At 51.0% G+C, this 20,188-nt stretch overlaps 1 protein-coding gene across 2 annotated transcripts in view; it reads left to right on the forward strand.

Annotated features, from left to right (window-relative positions):
- Adamts7 (ADAM metallopeptidase with thrombospondin type 1 motif 7) overlaps window positions 1-20,188 on the forward strand; it is a 37,174-nt gene that overhangs the window by 5,773 nt on the left and 11,213 nt on the right. For both annotated transcript variants that reach the window (XM_031345652.1, XM_031345653.1), the window contains exons 2-13: window positions 3,832-4,187; window positions 5,946-6,111; window positions 6,785-6,963; window positions 7,957-8,040; window positions 8,418-8,542; window positions 9,815-9,964; window positions 11,094-11,240; window positions 16,591-16,735; window positions 17,298-17,390; window positions 17,751-17,896; window positions 19,065-19,234; window positions 19,470-19,603. In XM_031345652.1, the coding sequence (XP_031201512.1) occupies window positions 3,832-4,187; window positions 5,946-6,111; window positions 6,785-6,963; window positions 7,957-8,040; window positions 8,418-8,542; window positions 9,815-9,964; window positions 11,094-11,240; window positions 16,591-16,735; window positions 17,298-17,390; window positions 17,751-17,896; window positions 19,065-19,234; window positions 19,470-19,603 (1,895 nt within the window). The remainder of the gene's footprint in view (window positions 1-3,831; window positions 4,188-5,945; window positions 6,112-6,784; window positions 6,964-7,956; window positions 8,041-8,417; window positions 8,543-9,814; window positions 9,965-11,093; window positions 11,241-16,590; window positions 16,736-17,297; window positions 17,391-17,750; window positions 17,897-19,064; window positions 19,235-19,469; window positions 19,604-20,188) is intronic.

Genomic DNA, 20,188 nt, shown 5'->3' on the forward strand with positions numbered 1-20,188 from the left:
CCTCAAACTCAGAAATCCACCTGCCTCTGCCTCCCAAGTGCTGGGATTAAAGGTGTGTGCCACCACCGTCTGGCTATGTTTTCTTAACTTAAAAAAATTTTATTTTATTTTGTGTATGCTAAGTGTGTGCCTGCGTACCACATGTGTACAAGGGGCTGAGGAGGACAGAAGAGAATATCAAATCCCCTGAAACTGAAGCCACAGGTGTTTGTGACCTGCCATGTGTGTGCTGGGACCTGAAACCAGGTCCTCTGCAAAGGGGTATATGTCTTAACGGCTGACTCTTCTCTCCAGCCCTACAAATAATTTTCTTGTTTCACTGATGTAGATGCTTTGAAGGGGGCTTATGCTCATCACCACTTCAAAATAACCATGGCTGCAAGTGCTGCCATTACACCTTGCTTAATGACTCAGTGACCACACAATTCTTCACTCCACCTTCAAGGTTATATCGAGAGTTGTAATTCCACGTGGTGGACTTTTTTTTTTTTTAATCTTCTTTGTATCTTAGGCATTTACAAAATTTTTTCTAAAAAGGGATGCATGGAAAACAAACAAACATCAATCAATCAAACAAGCAAACAAATAAACAACATGAAGGATGCTTTTCCTTTCTGGAAAATCTAAGAGTGATAGAGTGATTTCCAAACCCTAAGGGCTTGCGCTGAGGTCTTCAGACATTCTCCGGCTTGGGAGCACTTGCTTCACAAGGACTCTTTCAAAGAAAGAAGTCAAGGGTGCTCCACTGAGGCGGGGTAGAGAAGCACCAGAGGGCCCCATCGAGATGGTCCTCCTCCCTAACCCAGGAGCGCAACAGATGTGTGCATATCCCACAGGCATCTGAGGACACACCCCACCAGGCTAGTAACAATCCCAATAATGCCTGCTGAGCCTGGTGGGCCCGGTGCTGCTGTACACTGTAGAGTGGCTTAGAATGCTCAGGCCTCAGAAGAGCCCCTGAAATGTAGGATCTGTTGTTATTCCGTTCTATACATCCACTCAACAAATATTTCCTGAAAAACAACTGTGTTCCAAACACTTCTAGCACTTACATTCTTCAACCAACAATATGAAGATTTATTTTTTTAAATTTTTTTTTTTTTACCTTCCTAAAAGTGACATTGGGAGGAGAGAGGAAACAAAGGGACACATAACAAAGACGCTAAGTGACAGGGTGTGTCATTGCTGTGTGTGTGTGTGTGGGGGGGAATAAAGCAGGGAAAGGGGATAGAGAAAGCCAGTGAGTCATAATATTAAAATAAAACGGCAAAGAGAGGCCTCACCGAGAGATGCTTGAGCAAGGGTTTTAAGGAGGATATCACGCGTGAACCATGTTAGAAACAGACACAATGGAAGAAGTTACGTCAAATTCTGTAATTCACTGAGTATTCCTTACTTAAATCACTTGGTACTCAGTCATCAGCAAACAGGTTTGATTTCTCTCTCTCTCTCTCTCTCTCTCTCTCTTTCTCTCTCTCTGTGTGTGTGTGTGTGGTGGATGTGTACTTGGCAGTGTATGTGTGCACAGATTTCTGTGTATTCATGCACGTGGCAGTCACAGGTAGATATTGTTTTTCCTCAGTTGCTCTCCACCTTAACTTTTGAGGAAGGCTTTCTCACTGAACATAAGGTTTCTGATTCACCTTCTCAGGCCAATGACCTTCAGAGAGCCTGTCCTCACACTCCTTTCCTCAGAGTTGGGGTTACGGGTAAGTTCCACTTCACCCAGCTTTTTCTAGGCATTCAGACTCTTGTCCTGGGGATTCATACTCTTGTGCAGTGGTCTTCTTACCAACTGAGCCTTCTCTCCAGCCCTCAGCAAACAGGTTATTTTATTCTTATTATTTTTTGAAATGTGTGTAGGTGTGTGTGTGTAGCAGGTATGTATGTGTGCAGAAGTCAGAGAGGATAACTTTGGGTGTTGTCTTAAGGACTTCTGTTCACCTCTTTTGAGATAGGGTCTCACTGATTTGGTCAGAATGGCTAGCTTGTCAGGAAACCTATGGATTTTCCTTTCTGTCTGCCCCAATTCTGGGATTATGAATACATGCCACCACACCTGTTTTTTTTTTTTTTTTTTTCAAGACAGGGTTTCTCTGTGTAGCCCTGGCTGTCCTGGAACTCACTCTGTAGACCAGGCTGACCTCAAACTCAGAAATCCTCCTGCCTCCGCCTCCCCAGTGCTGGAATTAAAGGCATGCTCCGCCACTGCCTGTCTCACATCTGGTTTTTTAAACCTTTGTTGTGGGGCTTGAATTCGGGACCTTGTGCTTGAGTTGTAAGCACTTTATCCACTGAGCCATCCATCCTAGCCCCTAGTCTCATCTTAATTACTATTATTAACTCTCGCTGGCACATTATCCTTCACACTATTCTGTGTAAATGTTACAGAATGGGTTAAAGAGGCAGCCAGCTTCAAAGCAGGGCCAAATAAGTTTCATGAACTGCAAGCCACGGAGCTATTGGGGCTCAGAGTTAGCAAATGCAGGTCCAGGGGGCTGCAGTTTTGAGTGTCAGCTTTAAGTGAGACATATGTCCCTGACTGAAATAACTGCTTGAACTGAATCCCCAGGACAGATGAAGGTCCCACACCGTGGCATCTTTCCTGGACAAGGCTCGTGATGGTGGGTGTGTGTGCCTACCATGTTCAATCTTGGGGCTCCTTTAAAGTGCAAAGTGATGGGGCCGGTGAGATGGCTCAGTGGTTAAGAGTACTGATTGCTCTTCTGAAGGTCCTGAGTTCAAATCCCAGCAATCACATGGTGACTCACTCCAAACCCCCTGTAATGAGATCTGACACCCTTTTCTGGTGAGTGCAAAGACAGCTACAGTGTACTTATGTAGAATAATAAATAAATCTTTTAAAAAAAATAAAGTGCAAAGTGAGAAGGTGCCATCTGGTGTGACAAGTTCCCACATCTGGTGTCTCTGGTGTTATTTTGATGTATTCACATGTGTCTTTCCTTAGTGGCACAAATAAGCTAAGTTAGTTCTTAGTCCTCAAAATGCTGGCAATAGCAATTGTTCAACTGTATGAACAGGAGGTAGAGCCACTCTACCTTGATGCTTGTACTCAGTCAGAATGGTGTGACTCTTGGGGAAGAGTTGTTACTAACTGAGGACCGGGTTTGGCTTGAAAGCTGCTGTTTTGACAACATCATACCTCAGAGCAGAGGCGAAGGAAGATGGTGGAAGACAAAGGGAAGGTGGTTCAGACCCAGGAAACAACAATGCAAAATCCTGAGGTGGGGACACATCCGGCTTGCCGAGGAGCATCGAGAGGCTGGAAGGTCCAGCAGAGGGAAGTTGGAAATGAGATTGGAGAGGCCTCCTTGCTTAGGGCCTCGTGTGCCACTGCCATAAGATTGTGCTGTGCTCCGAGTGGGATGGGGGTATACGCAGTGTCACGGGCAAGGATCATGGCTCCTTCTAGTGGCTGTGCTGAAAATGAGCGGATGAAGGGCTCCTGAGGTGTAAGCCTGGAGGTAGATGGGTTAAGGAGTTACTGTAGGAGTTCAGATAGAGAAACCGAGGCATCGAGTGATGAGACAGCAAAGTTGGTAAAAAAAAAAAGCATGGGGAAGAGTGTGGTTTGGTTTTTATGATATGGGCTATTGTTATGTAGTGGGGGATGCCATTCTACTCGCTATAAGTTCTCAGTCTCCTAAAACTCCCGAGTGCTGGGTTTACAAGCTTTCCTCACCAACCTTAGCCACAGTAGGAATTTGTGTCTAGGTATCCTGCCATCTCTTCGGTTCCCTTCTCTAGCTCCTGGTGATTGGCTAGAACCTTGAGTCTGCCTTGGGCCTAAATGTTACTTTCTCTCTGCAGGTCTTGTGACTGAGGGCCGGGCGGGTTTGGACATCGTGCACCCCGTGCGAGTGGACGCTGGAGGCTCCTTCCTGTCCTATGAGCTGTGGCCACGGGTGCTGCGCAAGCGCGATGTGTCTGCTACGAAGGCTTCATCTGCTTTCTACCAGCTGCAGTACCAAGGGCGGGAGCTGCTTTTCAACTTGACCACCAACCCTTATCTGCTGGCTCCCGGCTTTGTGAGTGAGATCCGACGTGGCAGCAACTTAAGCCATGCGCACATCCAAACCAGTGTCCCAACCTGCCATTTGCTTGGTGATGTCCAGGACCCAGAGCTGGAAGGCGGCTTTGCAGCCATCAGCGCCTGCGATGGCCTAGTGAGTTCTCTGGGATGCTCGTGGGGGAGGGCTGGGGTTGATGTGACATGGACACTGCCCCTTGGCTCTGCTCAGTACACTTTTCCTCTGTCAGCTCTGTGCTCACAAAGGAAACAGAAATGACAGTGTAGACTTCCTTGTTTTGAAGGACAGAAAGCTTGAAAGTCTTGTGTGCGCCAGACTCTTTGTTTGCCTTGGTTGGGCAACTCACTCTGTAGACCAGGCTGGCTTTGAACTCAGAGATCCTCCTGCCTCTGCCTCCCAAGTGCTGGGATTAAAGGCGGGCACCACTATGGCCTGGCTTTGTTTGTTTGTTTTGGGATCCAATTATTGGAGTTCTGAGAATGTCCTGGGTAGGAAGGAAGCTGCTACCCCGGAGACACCACGTGGAAGAGAGTTTGCAGAGGCTAAGTAAGCTCTGTTTCCCCTGGGTGATTCTCTGCAGGCTCTTGTATGAGCTGAGCCCTTTGTCTTGTTAGCCTTATCGTGCAGCCTAGAGATACCAGAGATCCCTCTCGACCTTCTAAGACAGTTCTAGCCTCTAAGACAGTTCCTAATTGCCTGTGGGATTCCACTACCCAAAGGCTAAAGTGCCTCCGATTTAGGCAGCATTCACTTGCTTTCTGCACCATCAAGCGTCCAAGGATGTATAGCAGGAATGGGGGTACACAGCTACTGCTATCCACTGCTGCCGAAGGGCTCTCGCCATAATGGCTCAGGTGACATCCATGAGACCAGCAACAAGCGGCATGCACCCTGAGCTGCGCAGTGCCTAGGCCTGAGAGGCCCATCTGTGCGGTAATCTGTTCGGCTATAGGAGCCTGCGCCTGCTCCTTAGGTGCAGTTCCTCTCATTGAGCCTGCATGGCAGCTAAGCAGGGGAGAGCTTCCCGTTCTACAGATGAGGAGACAGGTTCCAGCAGACCTTGCCTAAGGTCGCCGTTCAGGGATGGAGGCTGATTCAAAGCCCCTTCTGTAGTCTCTAAAGCAGGTGTACTTCCTAGTACGCTGGGTTTCTTAGCTCTGTGTGAGTCTAATCGGTGTTCTCGTGGGCAAAGTCTAAAGGGGGTGACACCGCATTCTCTATCGGAGTCTCCTAGCTTGGCTAGGGAGGTGGTGGGTTGCCTGAATGCGTCTCATGACCTTCCATTCTCTGAACTCTGTGCCAGGCAGATGTGCCCAGAGTGCTTCTGCCAGCTTCCCTTCTCTGGCCAGCTGTGGACTCAAAGCAGGATATCTTGGTGGCCATGGCAACTGGGTGGCTTGGGTGTGACAGAGCTGTTTTTGAAGTGATTCACTGCCTCGGGGAGACTGGAGAGGTTGGCAAGATGCAATGGCCAGCTGGGAAGGGACATGGTGGCTGGAGAAGACTGGCAGGCAAAGGAGATGCGAAACCTCCTCCGGGCATGGACGTGGGCCACTCGACTCAGGAGGGCCGACTGGGACTGTGTAAAATGTCATCTTGTCAGATTCCAATGCAGATCTCTTTCTCCCTCCTAGTGGTGTGTGTCGGGGCTGGGCCAGACCCTTGGAAATGTCCCAAGAGGCTTCTAGTAAGGGCTGGAGATTTGCTTTGATGCCCTTGGCTGTGTAGAGTGGCAAGGAAAGAATTAGCAATAACCCAGAAGGAGGGAGTTGTCCTATCTGTCTATGGTGGGTCCAGATTGTGGAGGTGGGGCTCAACTGGGCAGGGCAGGGGCGTGTGGAAAGGCAGCCATGTGCTAGCCCTCCACCGGTGACCCTGGTGAATTTTTCGCAGAGAGGTGTGTTCCGGCTCTCCAATGAGGACTACTTCATTGAGCCTCTGGATGGAGTTCCAGCTCAGCCTGGACATGCCCAGCCCCACATGGTGTACAAACACCAAGAATCTGGGCGGCAGGCCCAGCAGAATGACTCAAGGCCTTCAGGCACCTGTGGGGTGCAAGGTATGTAGCTCTCTGCGGAGTTGTGGCTAGGGACTACCTGGAGACTCATATCCTTTCCAGAAACCGCTCTGAACACCCTCATGCCCAGCTCCCTTGGACTGGAGCCGTGTTTCTCAACCTATGGGTCAAGACCCTTGGGTAGGTTAAATGACCCTTTCACAGGGGTTGCATATCAGATATCCTGCATATCTGATATTAACATTATGATTCATAACAGTAGTTACAGTTATAAAGTAGCAACAAAGATAATTTTATGGTTGGGGGTTACCACACATGAAGAACTTTATTAAAGGGTCGCAGCAGTAGGTAGGTTGAGAACCACTGAACTAGTGGGTCATAAACATTTAAACAGACACACCACCCTAGCCTTTGGTGTTCCATTAACCTGTGGCATGGGCTTGATGCTTCCACGGGTAGGACTATCCCTCCTTCTGCTACTCATTTATAACTGCCCACGTTTATAATTCCTCTGCTCTCTCTACATATTGCTTATGGTGTCTCTGACTCTGTCAATCATTCTTTCTCCAGTGGTTGGGCTGTCCATAGCAGGGATACTGGTGAGGAGCTTTCTGCCTCTTTCTCCTGCTTCCACTCCAGACTAACCAATCTGTGTTATTGGGGCCTTATAGTTCAGTGCGTGGGGAATCTCACCCACTTCATCTCTGTCCTCTAGTGTCCCCAGATCTGGAGCAGCAGCGAGAACATTGGGAACAGCAGCAGCAGAAGCGGAGGCAGCAACGATCAGTCAGCAAAGAGAAGTGGGTGGAGACCCTGGTAGTGGCCGATTCCAAGATGGTGGAGTTCCACGGGTTGCCGCAAGTGGAGAGCTATGTGCTGACGATCATGAACATGGTGAGGTTGCTACAGTTTTTACAGGGGTGGCCAGGGTGACAGAGGAGGGGACATTACAATGGGACATAAAGGGATATGGATAGGTATACTGACAGACTGGCTTCCAGATGGTGGACTAGGCTCTAAGGATGAAGGAGGACTTCAGGCTCTGAGTGTAGAGAGAAGCAGGGCCCTAGCAGGATCCCTGGAAGGGTGATGTATTATAGAACATAGTCGTAGGGCTTCTTGGATATTGAATTGCACTGTGCCTTGCCCCAGACCATATAGAGTGCTGAGCCACCCTGCTGGGAGGAGTGAGTGAAGGCTGAGGCCACCCCAGCTCTGTACCTGCCTGACAGCACACGGTCTGGTTGGTTCATATGCTCTGCCCTGAACAAACCCCTCCCTGCTTTATGTCAGGATCTGTGCTAAGCTGGGGACAGGCACACCTACTTAGACTAGCCCTACCTGAGACATTTACAAGCCTTCGAGCTGGAAATACCTGCTCAGCTTTGGGGTCTACTAGCTGGTGACCTTGAGCAGGTCTGTGGGCTGGGGTGGACAGTGAACGCTTTGTGGGCTGGGCACATTGCTCTTGATTCCATTTGACAGTTGAGATGACAGAGGATCTGGGAGATATGTACTTAGCAAGTTGTCTGAGTTAAGGTTTTATTGCTGTGAAAAGACACCATGATTCTGGCAACTCTTATAAAAGACAACATTTCACTGAGACTGGCTTACAGTTCAGGGGTCCAGTCCATTATTGTCATGGTGGGAAGCATGGTGTCACGCAGGCAGACACGGTGCTGGAGAAGGAGCTGAGAATTCTTCATCTGGATCAGAAGGCAGCAGAAAGAGACTGAGCCACTAGGTGTGCCTTGAGCATCTGAGACCTCAAAGCCTGCCCCCAGTGACCCTTTCCTGCAACAAGGCTACACCTTCTAATAGTGTCACTCTCTATGGGACTATATCCTAGTTTTAACCTGATTCCCCTTCCCATTCCCTCTTGGATAGGTGGCTGGACTCTTTCACGATCCAAGCATTGGGAACCCCATTCACATCAGCATTGTGCGCCTTATCATACTGGAAGATGAGGAGGTGAGAGGACACATAGTCCCAGCACTGAGGTCCCAGTGAGTGTTCGGAAGGTTGTATGTGAACAAAGGCACCTGCTTTTCAAACAGCCATATGTGGGTCTGATGTCAGAGTGAGGAGAAATGGCAACCTAGCTGCCCAGTAAGCTCTCCTGCCCTGTGCCTTGAGTGCCCTAGGAAGGACAAGCAGTGGCCTCCTTGGCCTTGACAGTTCTTGTCCTTGAGATAGTCTCTGTCTAGTTACAGTCAGAGGGGAGGGGGCTGGGAGGCCTGGTCAATCTGTCCCTTGGATCTCTGACTCCTGTCTTGGTGTGGGGGCCAGTTTGGCTTATCCCTCAGAGCTCAGTAGGAATCTTGAGCCACTATTCTCTCCCCATACAGAAGGACTTAAAGATCATACACCATGCCGAAGAGACTCTGAAGAACTTCTGTAGGTGGCAGAAGAACATCAACATCAAGGGGGATGACCACCCACAGCACCATGACACTGCTATCCTGCTTACCAGGTACCTCACCAGGAAGGGGGGGAGTGCCTGAGAATAGAGAGTTCTTATGTTATTGTCATAGCAACGCAGAAACACCTTGTAGCCACCCAGGCTCCCCATGGTCATGACTTGTCCAGTTTAGATAACTCAAGCGGGAAGTGGACAGAGGTGTAACCCAAAGGCGTGCTCAGGACTCACTGGTTCTGCATGTCTGTGAGTGTGAGTGCATATGTGTGTGTGTGTGTGTAGTACATGTGTGAGTGTGTGTATATGTGCATGCATGTGTGTGTATGGTGTATGTGTGTGAGTGTGTGTATGTGTACATGCACGTGTGTGTGTATATGGTGTATGTGTGTGCATGTGTGTGTATGTAGGAATGTGTGTGTGTGGTTTTGTGCATGCATGTATATATGGTGTATGTATATGTAGTATGAGTATATGTGTGTGCATGTATGTAGTACATGTGTGTGTGTGTGTGTGTTGTGTGTGTGTGTGAGGTTTTGTGCATGCATGTGTGTGTATGGTGTATGTATGTGTAGTGTGAGTGTGTGTGGTGTGTGTGGGATGGGGGAATGGCGTGTGGTATATGTGCTGTAAGTTTGTGGACTGTATATGTATATGTGATGTGTGTAGCATATGTGTGGTGTGTATGGTATGTGTAGAGTGTTGTGCTATTCAGTTGTGTAGGTTGGTGGCCAAGATTCCATTCCAGAGTCCTGGCCTTCAAATCACTCTCATGTTATTTGTTCTAAATGGCAGTTTTCTCCATCTCTCCTACCTTATGGGGCTCTATTTTATTTTTTTCATCAGTTTTTAAATGTTTTATTTATGTTCTTATGTGTGTCTGTGTGTGTGCGCACACATGCATGCCACAGCACATGTATGGAGGTCAGAGGATAACTTGCAGACATTGTTTCTTACCTCTGATCATGTAGTTTCCAGGGATCTAACTCAGGACATCAGGCTGGCCACAGTGCCTTCACCATTGAGCTATCTCTGGCTCAGTGTCTGTGTTTTTGAGTTCCACCTGAAGTTATCTTCCCTCTTCTGGGCTGGGTCAGCTAGAAGCATACAACAGCTTGTTCTAGGCATGTATTCCCTTCTCAGGTCCCAGTGAGTGTTAGGAAGGTTGTATGTGAACAAAGGTACCTGCTTTTCAAACAGCCATATGTGGGTCTGATGTCAGAGTGAGGAGAAATGGCAACCTAGCTGCCCAGTCTGGGGTGGCCTGGCCTTCTCCCTGCCCTCTTGGCATTAGGCTAAGCCAGTCTGTGACCACTTCTTTCTTTGCAGGAAGGATTTGTGTGCGTCCATGAACCACCCCTGCGAAACCCTGGGCCTGTCTCACGTGTCTGGCTTGTGCCAGCCTCAGCTCAGCTGTAGTGTCAGTGAGGATACTGGCATGCCACTGGCCTTCACTGTGGCCCATGAGCTTGGACACAGGTAACTCACCTGCCCTCACTGCCGCTTAGGAGCCTGACTTTAACTTTCCACACTTGGGCGCCAGCCAGCAGGGCTCCTGGGTCACAAAACCTGAGGGAGTAGAACAGTTTGAGATCACAGTTATAAGCATTGTCTTAGTTCCTCCACAAGACTGTTCCCCTATGAGTGGGAGAGAGGCCTGCTTGGGCATCACTGAGACCCATCGGTAGCATGTCACGTGGGAGGAGTGGGGATGGCCAGTTGGTGTGTGGAGCCTTGGCCACCTTTTTTGTCCTCAGTGGTGGCCCCTTTTTACTCCGGTCCCTTGCTTCCATTCCTGCCTGCTCTGTGACCCTGGGTAAGGGTCATGTCCTTTCTGGGCCTCTGTGGGATCCACCTAGACAGAAGAGGCTAGATGCAGTGGTGTCACCTCTGCTGGCCTGTACCCTTTGCCACCTGTGCCGAGGTTGGCAAGTTGGTGAATTGGATTGTGCCAAAGCTTCATTGGCAGGGTCCCAGAGAGCTCTTTGGGCCAGAGAGTTTGGACTGGGTGACAGCCATGTCTGTGGTGATAACTCCAGTCGTCCTGGTGGTGTTACTCTGGCAGGCTGCACAGTCTCTCTGAGGCTCTCTAAGGTGATGAGGACTGAGTGAGGTAGTAATAGGCATGATTCCTGGTTCATCGCTGGTGCTCAGGGACGTTTTCTGGAGCCATTCCCAAGGATGATCTCTTGAGACTTTCTGGGGACATGGTAGCTCAGACCTCTTAACTCAAGCTCACAGCCTGAGGTCACCTTGGGGCCAGTGAGTTTGTAGGGTCGCAATAGACTTCCATCCGTGTTTCCTGGATTGCCATTCTTGGCTAGCTCTGGGCACAAGGATGTGGCTGTGAAGGTCTCAAAACAGGTTCATTTCAGGTTCAGCCCAGTACATGTAGATGGGAAACCCAGGGAAATACTGCTGTCATCTCCACATTCTGTATTAGGGAAACTGAGGCTCAGAGACAGAGTGTGACCTCAAGGCCACACAGCCATGAGGTGACAGAGCTAGTTCTGGGAATTGGGACTGTACTCCTTGCGGGCCTTCATAGGAAGGAGGCCTGGGGGCCTCCTGCTGCTCACCTGCCCCTGGGGCCTGTGCTCTCACGCAGTTTTGGCATTCAGCATGACGGCACCGGCAATGACTGTGAATCCATTGGGAAACGGCCTTTCATCATGTCTCCACAGCTCCTGTATGACAGAGGTATACCGCTCACCTGGTCCCGCTGCAGCCGCGAGTACATCACCAGGTTCCTTGAGTAAGTCCTGGGTTTGGTGGCCAGGCCCTGTATCTGCTCTCATTGTCTTGTGGCTGGATGCAGTGCCAGGGAGTGTGATGTGGGGGGCACTTGGTAGATGGGGTGCCTCAAGGGTCCTCTTGGACAGTGCACCTAGACTGTGGCTTGGGGGATGGGCAGGAGCTCAGTGGGGCCCCCAGCCTGTGAGGAAGGTGAGACCACTGCAAACAGGGAGAGCTAGTAGTGTGTGGAGTCTGGAAGATGCAGGGCAACCCTGGAGCTGATCACTATTCAGGTGATCAGCTTCCCAGCCCAGTGAGAGCAAGCAAAAAAAGCAGGCAAAGCAGGCGCCTTTTACTTCCTTTCTTACTTTGTTGAGCCACTTTTAAAGCTTTATTTTGCCTGCATGTATGTCTGTGTGAGGGCATCAAAGCCCCTGGAACTGGAGTTATAGACAGTTATGGCCAGTTATGCCATGTAGGTGCTGGGAATTGAACCTGGGACTTCTGGAAGAGTAGTCAGTACTTTTATTTTATTTTATTTTATTTATTTTATGTGTATGAGTACACTGTAGCTGTACAGATGGCCGTGAGCCATCATGTGGCTGCTGGGAGTTGAAGTCAGGATGGCCCCGCTTGCTCTGGTTCGGCTCACTCCAGGATAATACACTGTAGCTATCTTCAGACGCACCAGAAGAGGGTGGTTGTGAGCCACCATGTGGTTGCTGGGATCCGAACTCAGGACCTTCGGAAGAGCAGTCAATGCTCTTACCCGCTGAGCTATCTCGCCAGCCCTAGTCAGTACTTTTTAACTGCTGAGCCATCTCTCCATCCTTCCTTGTTGAGCTAGTTTGTATTCCTACTGAATGTTCTAAGTAAGAAAAAGCTTAAATCTAATTATTATTTTTTTTTTACACTTATTTGATTATTGTGGTGCATGTGTAGGGGTCAGAGGATAACTTCCAGACATTGGTTTTCTGTATACATCAGGTGTGTTCTGGGGATCTAATTCAGGTTGTCATGCAAGGGCCTTTACCTGCAGAGCCATCTCCCTGCCCTTAAACTCTCCCCTCCTACCTCCTCTTCCTCCTCTTGTTTTATTAAAGTTAAGACGATTCATATTCTCTCCCTTTAAAATTTATCAGTGTGTACATGCATGTGTATTACATATGAAAGAGATAGAGAAAGAGAGGGGAGGGCTGTATGCCACAGTGCACGTATGGAGGCCAGAGACAACTGTGTGCAGTCGGATAGGAAGCCACCTCAGTGGGCACCTAACCAACTTCTTAGCACACAGTCTACCATTCACTTTGATTTCGTACAGACCAGGTGGGTGATACTGCTGTTGAAGCCTAGAGCCTCAGTCGTGGCCAGGCACGCTCTTGGAAACTTTGCTACACGTCCATTCCCTGGCGCCAGTTTTATGTGAGATGCCAAAGTCAGCTTTTCACATACAGAATGTAGATAGGAGAAACGGCTTCCTATTGGGAGGCCTGTACCTTTGACTATGCTTTTCTGAGTCGCCGATGAAGAAGAGCTTATTGGGATCCATCTCTTTTTTTGTGGTGGTAGTGGGAGCATCCTTAAATGCTAGAAGCTGACTTCATATTTCTGAGTGACTCGGCATACCCAGAGAAGACTTTACTCTCCTGGGAGAGTGTCACATCTTTCTGCGGTTGTCTGACATATCTGATAGGGCAGGGCTTCCTGGTGTCCCAGCCTTCACTGTGCACACTCTTAGTGTCCCTTTCTCTGTAGGATCCTCTGCTGTGGGCCTTTGCCTGTGACTGTAGGCCAGGTTCTCTTGGGTCTTTGGAGTAGAAACCTTTAGATTAGCTCTGCTCTCAGCTCTACTGGCCCCAGATAGCTGAGGCTCTCAGATCCCAAGTCTTCCGGTCTTCTGCTTCTCCATCATTTCTCCTCACAGGCTTTAGTTCTCTGTCACTTTCCCGAGTCAGCTACCGATTGGCCATCTGCGTTCCAGCTTCCAGAATTCCGTTGACATCTCTCATCTGCTGTCATCGCTTCTCTCTTCCCCTCTTCCCCGGGAGGAGTTATGTTTTGTTTATCCCTCAAACGTCAGGGTAGAAAAGCTTCCGCCGTGATAGGCCTGCGAAGTGTGGTTCTCTGGAAGCCCACTCCTCACGGTGGGAGCCTGATGCATGCCTAGGGCCTCTGGGCCAATGAGAGCATGGACACCCGTCTCCCCTGGAAGAGGGGTTTGTGTGAGGGGTGACCACTGGAAACTGAAGAGTTTAGTTTGGTGACTAAAACTTGGAAACTGGCCCAGTTGCCTCATGTTGGCAGATGAGTTACATTAGCCCTTAAGCCTCCAAAAATGGGGATCATGATGGACAACCTCAGTGTTTGCCATGAGGATTAACTAAGAAAGCACAAGGCACGCTCAGCACAGTGCCTACCACATGGTATGCAGTCAGTGCGTGACCATGGTTGGTATTACTATTTCTGCAGTTACCAAGTGGTTGACCTCATGAACTTGAATCAGAGAAGTAGCCTGGGGTCGGGGAGGAGGTGAGTCTCCCCCAGAGAGGGGCAGGGAATGAGATTGCTTGGGAAATCAGAATAGAGGGGACCCTGAAACACCCGCAGGGCTTGTTCCCAGCTTCCCCACCCAGAGTGCCACCCAGCACCCTGGCTCTGGGACAGACAGCTGAACAGGCACGTCTCTGTATTCTTTCAGCTGCTGGAATGTATGAGAGCCTTGGCCGGGGGCCTGGGATGAGGGTAGGAGGGGAGGGCATGAGCCTGAGGCCTGCATTGCAGATGGAAATGGGACCCACCGCCTGAAGGTGCTTGAGAGAGAGCGTTGTGCACCCCAGGTCAGGGCACACTTCTCTGCTCTATCTGTGAGTGTCAGGCAAGGAGAGCAAGGTCCAGGAGGAGGGGAAGTTCGAGGGACCCTCCACAATAGGCAGAGTAGCTGTCCTATCTTCCGTCCACGAGCTCCTTGCTGGAGCGGGACAAGGAGATAGTTTCTGCCCAATAGGGTGGGGATCTGAAGGAGTGGGTGCTGAATGGGAGGTACAGCAGTGTTTCCACAGCTAGGGGAACTCTCAGCACGATGTACAGACCACCCACTATCCCTATGTGACCACACTCCGAGGTTCCCAGCAAATATCTGCTTCATGAGCCAGTAGACTGAGCCGTGGCTTGCCCTTGGCAGGTCACATATAGAATCTGTCTGCAGGCTCTCACCATACAAAGAGGAAAGCGCAACAACTCTAGGTGACAAATGAATAGCAACAGTGTGTGTGTGTGTGTGTGTGTGTGTGTGTGTTATAGATAGGTATAGAGGGACAGAGGCGCTCTTAAAGTCAGGGACACACTCTGAGGGCTCTTAGAGCTGCCACTGAAGCTGGGGAGGAGAGGAAGCTAGGCACAGGGGAAGCCGGGTGGAGGCAGGACCTAGGGAACCCGACAGGGTGAAGGATCAGGGAGTGGTAATGGAGTGAGAGGGGGTCTGCTAGTCTAAGACAGCTGACCTGAAGAACTCCAGGAACCTCTGTGGGCTGAGAAGTGCTTGGGTATGGCGGAAAGGCTGCAGTATCTGTGTGCCTATGCTCTTCAGGCCCGGGGGGTCCTGCTTGTAAGTGTTCTCAAAGTCAGGGTTTTGCAGAGTGGGAGGCAGGCCCTGGGGGAGGGAGGAGTCCTTCACCTCATCTCCAACAACTTCTGATTTAGTTACTCTATGACCAGAAACTAGGGCATGGGAGGGAAAATGGCACACAGGCAGTAGACAGCTCTTTGCAATATCGAGGTGACAGTAGGCTTCCTGCTGGAGTCATTCCTCAGACTCTATGTGGGGTGGCCCAGCCCTGCCATAATTAGCATAAGGAAGAGCCCTGCAGGGACAGCTTATGGGTGTGGGGACCTTGGTGTGTGTCCGGTTGTGTGAGGAGCTTGGCAGTGAGCCAGACAGAGGAAGGAATGGCCACCCCTCTGGCTTTCCCCAAGCAGACTCTGCTGTGGGTACCTCTATAGCTTGGGGTCAGTCTTTTACACAGAGAGGGTAGCAGCTCAAGGCCATATAACATCCACAGAGGACGGAAAGGCCAGCTGCCAGCGGCCAGCTGCTCCTGTGACTTTCCCCAAGCTGACACTGCTGTGGGGACTTTTATAGCTTGGGACCAGCCCCTCAGACATGAGGATGTGATGATTCAGAGAGGCTGTGGGGTAAAAAACAGGCCCACATAACACCCTCAGCCAATTAGAGAGGGAGGCTACAATCTCTAGCTTTCTAGCATCAAGCCCATCGGGCCCTTCCCCACAGGAAGTTGGCATAGTGTCACAAGGGACTAGTGTCCCCTCTCCCTGTCTCTGACTGATTCTACTTCTGTATTTCTTCTTGGGACATTTCCTTCTGCCTGCACCACCAGTACCATGTTTATCCTGGCTCCCTAGCCTGCTACTTCTGTCTTCAGGTCTCCCTGGCTCCGGGTTGTCCTTATCTCTCACTGTGTCCCACAGATCTTGGCCCTACTGCTTCTAACCGAGTCCTTTCTGCCTGGGTGACCCGGGTTCCTATTTTTGTGGCTCAATTCTCTTTAGGCTCTGGGGCCTGGACCCTCCTCCGGTTCCTGAAGGACCAAAATGAGCCCCAGGAGGCTGGCAGCATGCTCCTACCCTCCTGTTTCCAGGCAACCTCATAAAACATGTAGTCAGGGCAGAGGTGGTTGGGTGGGACTTGGGAGGTCATTCCCAAGAGCCCCGTTACCTCCTTGCTCCTTGCCTGCTGGTGGTACTGCCTGGCCATCTTTCTCCACACTACATCGGAAGGAGTGTGTGATGGTCCTGAGCTGGACCTGCTCATGCTGGCCCATTCTCTTGTCACTGCCCTGGAATGCTGACTAGGAGAAAGCAGGAAGGAACGGGCAGTAAGAAGCAGAAGGCTGGTTCCTCAGATCAGGGTAGGAGGTGGCTGGGTAGCGTTTCCCCAGAGATCTTTTGTTGTGTCAGCTGTGGTATGATAGTTTCCAGAGCCTGGCCCAAGGGTCCCAGCAGGAGCAGAAGCTGCAGGAGCTAAGAGCATGACTACTTGAGGACTTGGTGGAGCAGGTCTTTGGAAGAAGGGTGCCAGCATCTCTGTGGTGGGGCACATGCCAAGGCCTGCCTGTCGGGGTCGGGTATTCGTCAGCTGACTGGAGCTCCAGCCAGATAAGAAAGGTCTTCAGGGCTGCTTTGGAAGGCTGGGGTCCCATGACCTGCTGACTAGGTGGAAGACTATCATTTTCTTACCAGGTCCACAAGTCCTGCCTGCTCTGCTCTTCTACCCAGGCTTCTCCCATGGGTCTCAGGTTGCACTGTAGCCCTAGGGACCTCAAGTTATCCTTCCTTCCTTTTTTTTTTTTCAGCCGTGGGTGGGGCCTGTGTTTGGATGACCGTCCAACCAAGGATGTCATTGAGTTCCCCTCGATGCTGCCCGGTGTCCTGTATGATGTGAACCACCAGTGCCGCCTTCAGTATGGGCCTCACTCAGCCTACTGTGAAAACGTGGATGTGAGTGTGGGCATAGGAGGCACAGGCAGGTGGCCCTCACCAGCCTGACAATGCCAGGCTCAGAGAAACTCTGCTTGGCTTGGGTGTAACACCTAATGTGACTTGTGGCAGATGCCTGGGTTTGGATGGGCACAGGCCCAGGTCTGGATTCTTTATCCACCCTTAGGGGATTTTGGACAAGTCCCTCAGCTTTCTGGACTTGTCTTAGAAGAAGGGAGAAAAAAAAAAAATCAGCGCTTTAGGGCCCCAGAGAGGGTCTTGTAAAGACATGACATGAATTTCTATTTTGGATGTTTCAGGAGGTAGAGCCTGGGGCTGGAAAGAGGTGGCCAGCTGGAGACAGCTGTCGGCACCAACCCGGCATGGAGGGTAGCCCCTCTCAAAGGCCCCATGATGTCATGTGACTGAGGGAGAGTGGCCAGAAGATCCTCACACTTGCACACTCACAGGATGGGCTGTCCCTGTGGAAATGTGTCCAGGGGGTCCTTGGGGGACAGGAGGGACAGAGTGGGTGGTATCACCGGGAAGCGTGTCTGAGGGTAATGTATGTGCCTCTTTGCAGAATGTCTGCCACACATTGTGGTGCTCTGTGGGGACCACCTGTCACTCCAAGATGGATGCGGCTGTGGATGGGACGAACTGTGGCAAGAACAAGGTGCGTGGGAAACCTCAACCCTGGCTGAGTATGGGGTCGGGGAGGCCGTCTTTCCTTTGCCCATGCCTAGCTAGACTTCCCGGGGGTCAATTTTAGCTTATCATCTTGAGCTGTTCTTAATTGACATTCAGCCTTCTCTGGCCCTAATTACCATTACAAGTCTCCCCCTGGCCCAGTCAACATGGGCTTTATTTTATTCTCTACCCAGCTTCACCATGGCGTCTGTGTTGTGGGTGACCATAAAGTCTACCTTAAACCTTCCGTCCTCTTCTGTCTTTTGACACTGTCTTGCCCACTTTGATCTCAATGGGGTGAGGATGATTGACAAGTGTTGGGGTCTGCCCCCATATGTCTCAGTAGTGGTGTCTCAATGGAGAGTGCGTCCCTGAGGGCTTCCAGCCCGAGGCGGTGGACGGTGGCTGGTCCGGTTGGAGTGCCTGGTCTGTCTGCTCCAGGAGCTGTGGCGTGGGTGTACGGAGTTCTGAACGACAGTGCACACAGCCTGTGTGAGTGTGGGGCCCAGGCTGGGAGAAAGGATCTGGATGGAGCCAGCTGATAGCAGAGACTACCTCTGCTCCAGCCTCCATGTCTCAGAAGTGTCCCGAGAGTGGCCAAGTCCAGTGTCTAAGCCACCACAGGCTACTTCCAGGCAGTGTTCTGGAAGCGTCCCCCAGACCTGACACAATAGCCAAGAGGGGGGTGCTCTCCAAGAGCTTGGGGAGATGCACAGAGACCCTGCTGCAAAGGCAGTGGCTGCCGGGAGGAGGACGCAGAGGAGGATGCTTAGAGCCAGGGATGCTCAGGGTCCAGGTCCTCCATCCTCACGTAAGGGCCTTCCTTCTTCACTGCTCCTCTGGGCCTCAGTTTGGTGCTCATGGGTGCTAGGAGAGCCTTCCTAGCCAAGTTGTCATTGGGTAAAGTCAGACAATACGGGTACGGCACGGAACCTTCCTTGTGCTGTGGGAAACGCCCAGCCCAAGCTGCTTCAGGTATGTGAGATTGGCTGCAGCTGAGACATCAGGGCTTTACTGGCAGGGTGGGTGTGGCCTTGGATGAGCTTTCTCATCTAAAGGGGCCTTTGGGAGACTTAATGAAACAAGGGGCTGCCTGGTCCCACTGGACAAACTTCTTTGCATGGCTGCCTGGGAGGTGGCATTCACAGCCAGTTCCATCTCAGGGATGGTGCTTCACCAGGCCTGTGGTCCCTACTCCCCTGTATGTCCCTGCCTCCAGCTCAGCCAGTGTGGGGCTGGCTTGGCTTAGATAGGGTTCAGGTTAGATGCCAAGCCAAGTTAGTATCTGGGTGGGTCCTGAAGGCTTCCTCTGACCTGGTCCAGGTGTGCTGCCTCCAGGAACAACTCTAACAACACAAGGCTGGCCTATGAGCCCACTACATGTTCCAGCCTTTCAGTAGCCCTCTTAGAGGCAGTCCGACTCCATTTTAGAGACAAGGAGACTGAGTGGCGGTGCATTTGCTCATGGTCATACAGCAGTTCCGGGCTGAGCCTAAGAGTCTTGCTGCCATGCGTCCTTAGATCCTTGGAGACAGGGAGGGCGTTTATGGCAGCCCCTGAGGGTGGAGCAGTGTGACAGGGAGGATGGTAGGGTGCAGAAGCTGTTGCTTGGCATTGGGTGCTAATAGTATGCTCACAGTCCCCATGGCTTTCCTTATAGGCCTAAGAACAGAGGCAAGTACTGTGTGGGGGAGCGGAAGCGGTTCCAGCTCTGCAACCTGCAAGCCTGCCCTCCGGACCGTCCCTCTTTCCGCCACACCCAGTGTAGCCAGTTTGATGGCATGCTCTACAAGGGCAAGTTGCATAAATGGGTGCCAGTGCTCAACAACGGTGAGTTATGCTACCCACATGGATGTTGAGGCCCAGAGGTGGGGGATGTATGGACCCCAGTGATGTAGGACCGTTGGTCCTTGGTGGCTCCCTCCCTGCTTGTTGTCTGGGACAGCTGTTCATTCCCAGCTCTTCAGTCTGCATGTGTGTCATGGAGGACCCAGGGGTCTTCCTGGTGGCCTCTGGAATGCCTGCTCTTGGCTTTGCTCCATGAGTCCTCCCCTTACCCCATCAGACAACCCCTGTGAGCTGCACTGCCGGCCCACTAACCACTCCAATACAGAGAAGCTGAGGGATGCGGTGATGGATGGCACCCCTTGCTACCAAGGCCGAGTCAGCCGTGACATCTGCATCAATGGCATCTGTAAGGTATGTGGGATAGGAAGAGGTTCTCCTAGCCCCGCTGGCAGGCCCTGGACCCACTTCCAGGGCTTACCTGGCTTTCTCCAGGCTGCATTCTAGCCCCTGCCATCTGACTTAAGCCCCTGTGCCCCACTGTCTCTGGGCAATGGAGACCTCACAGTTAGCACCATCTTGTCTGTCACTCCCACCTTGCCACTCTGTTTCCAACAGCTTCCTACTGCTCATCCCAGTGTGTATAGCTCCTGTCATGAAAGCCTAGGTGGATTCAGGCAACTGCCTCCTTTCTCGCTGGAAGGGGTTGGCAAAGTGGTACTGGTGGTCTGCCGGGCTCTGAGCCTGCACATGGCACTGTGCTGGGTATGGTTCTTCTGATTTCTAGAGCTTGCTGCTCTTCCTTGCCCAGGGCCCTGGCCTCCTTCTTCACCCTGTTTCTTGCCTTTTAAAGCCACTGTGCTAAAGGCCTGGGCTCAGAGGAGGCTTAAGAAAGAGGTGCTAACTCAATGTCTTTGACAGTGAATCTTATTTCTAGAAAAATCCCACAGCATGCCAGAGTCCACGCTTACCTTTTTTTTTTTTTTTTTTTTTTTTTTT

Source organism: Mastomys coucha, unplaced genomic scaffold (assembly GCF_008632895.1).
Source record: "Mastomys coucha isolate ucsf_1 unplaced genomic scaffold, UCSF_Mcou_1 pScaffold23, whole genome shotgun sequence".
NCBI lineage: Eukaryota > Metazoa > Chordata > Mammalia > Rodentia > Muridae > Mastomys > Mastomys coucha.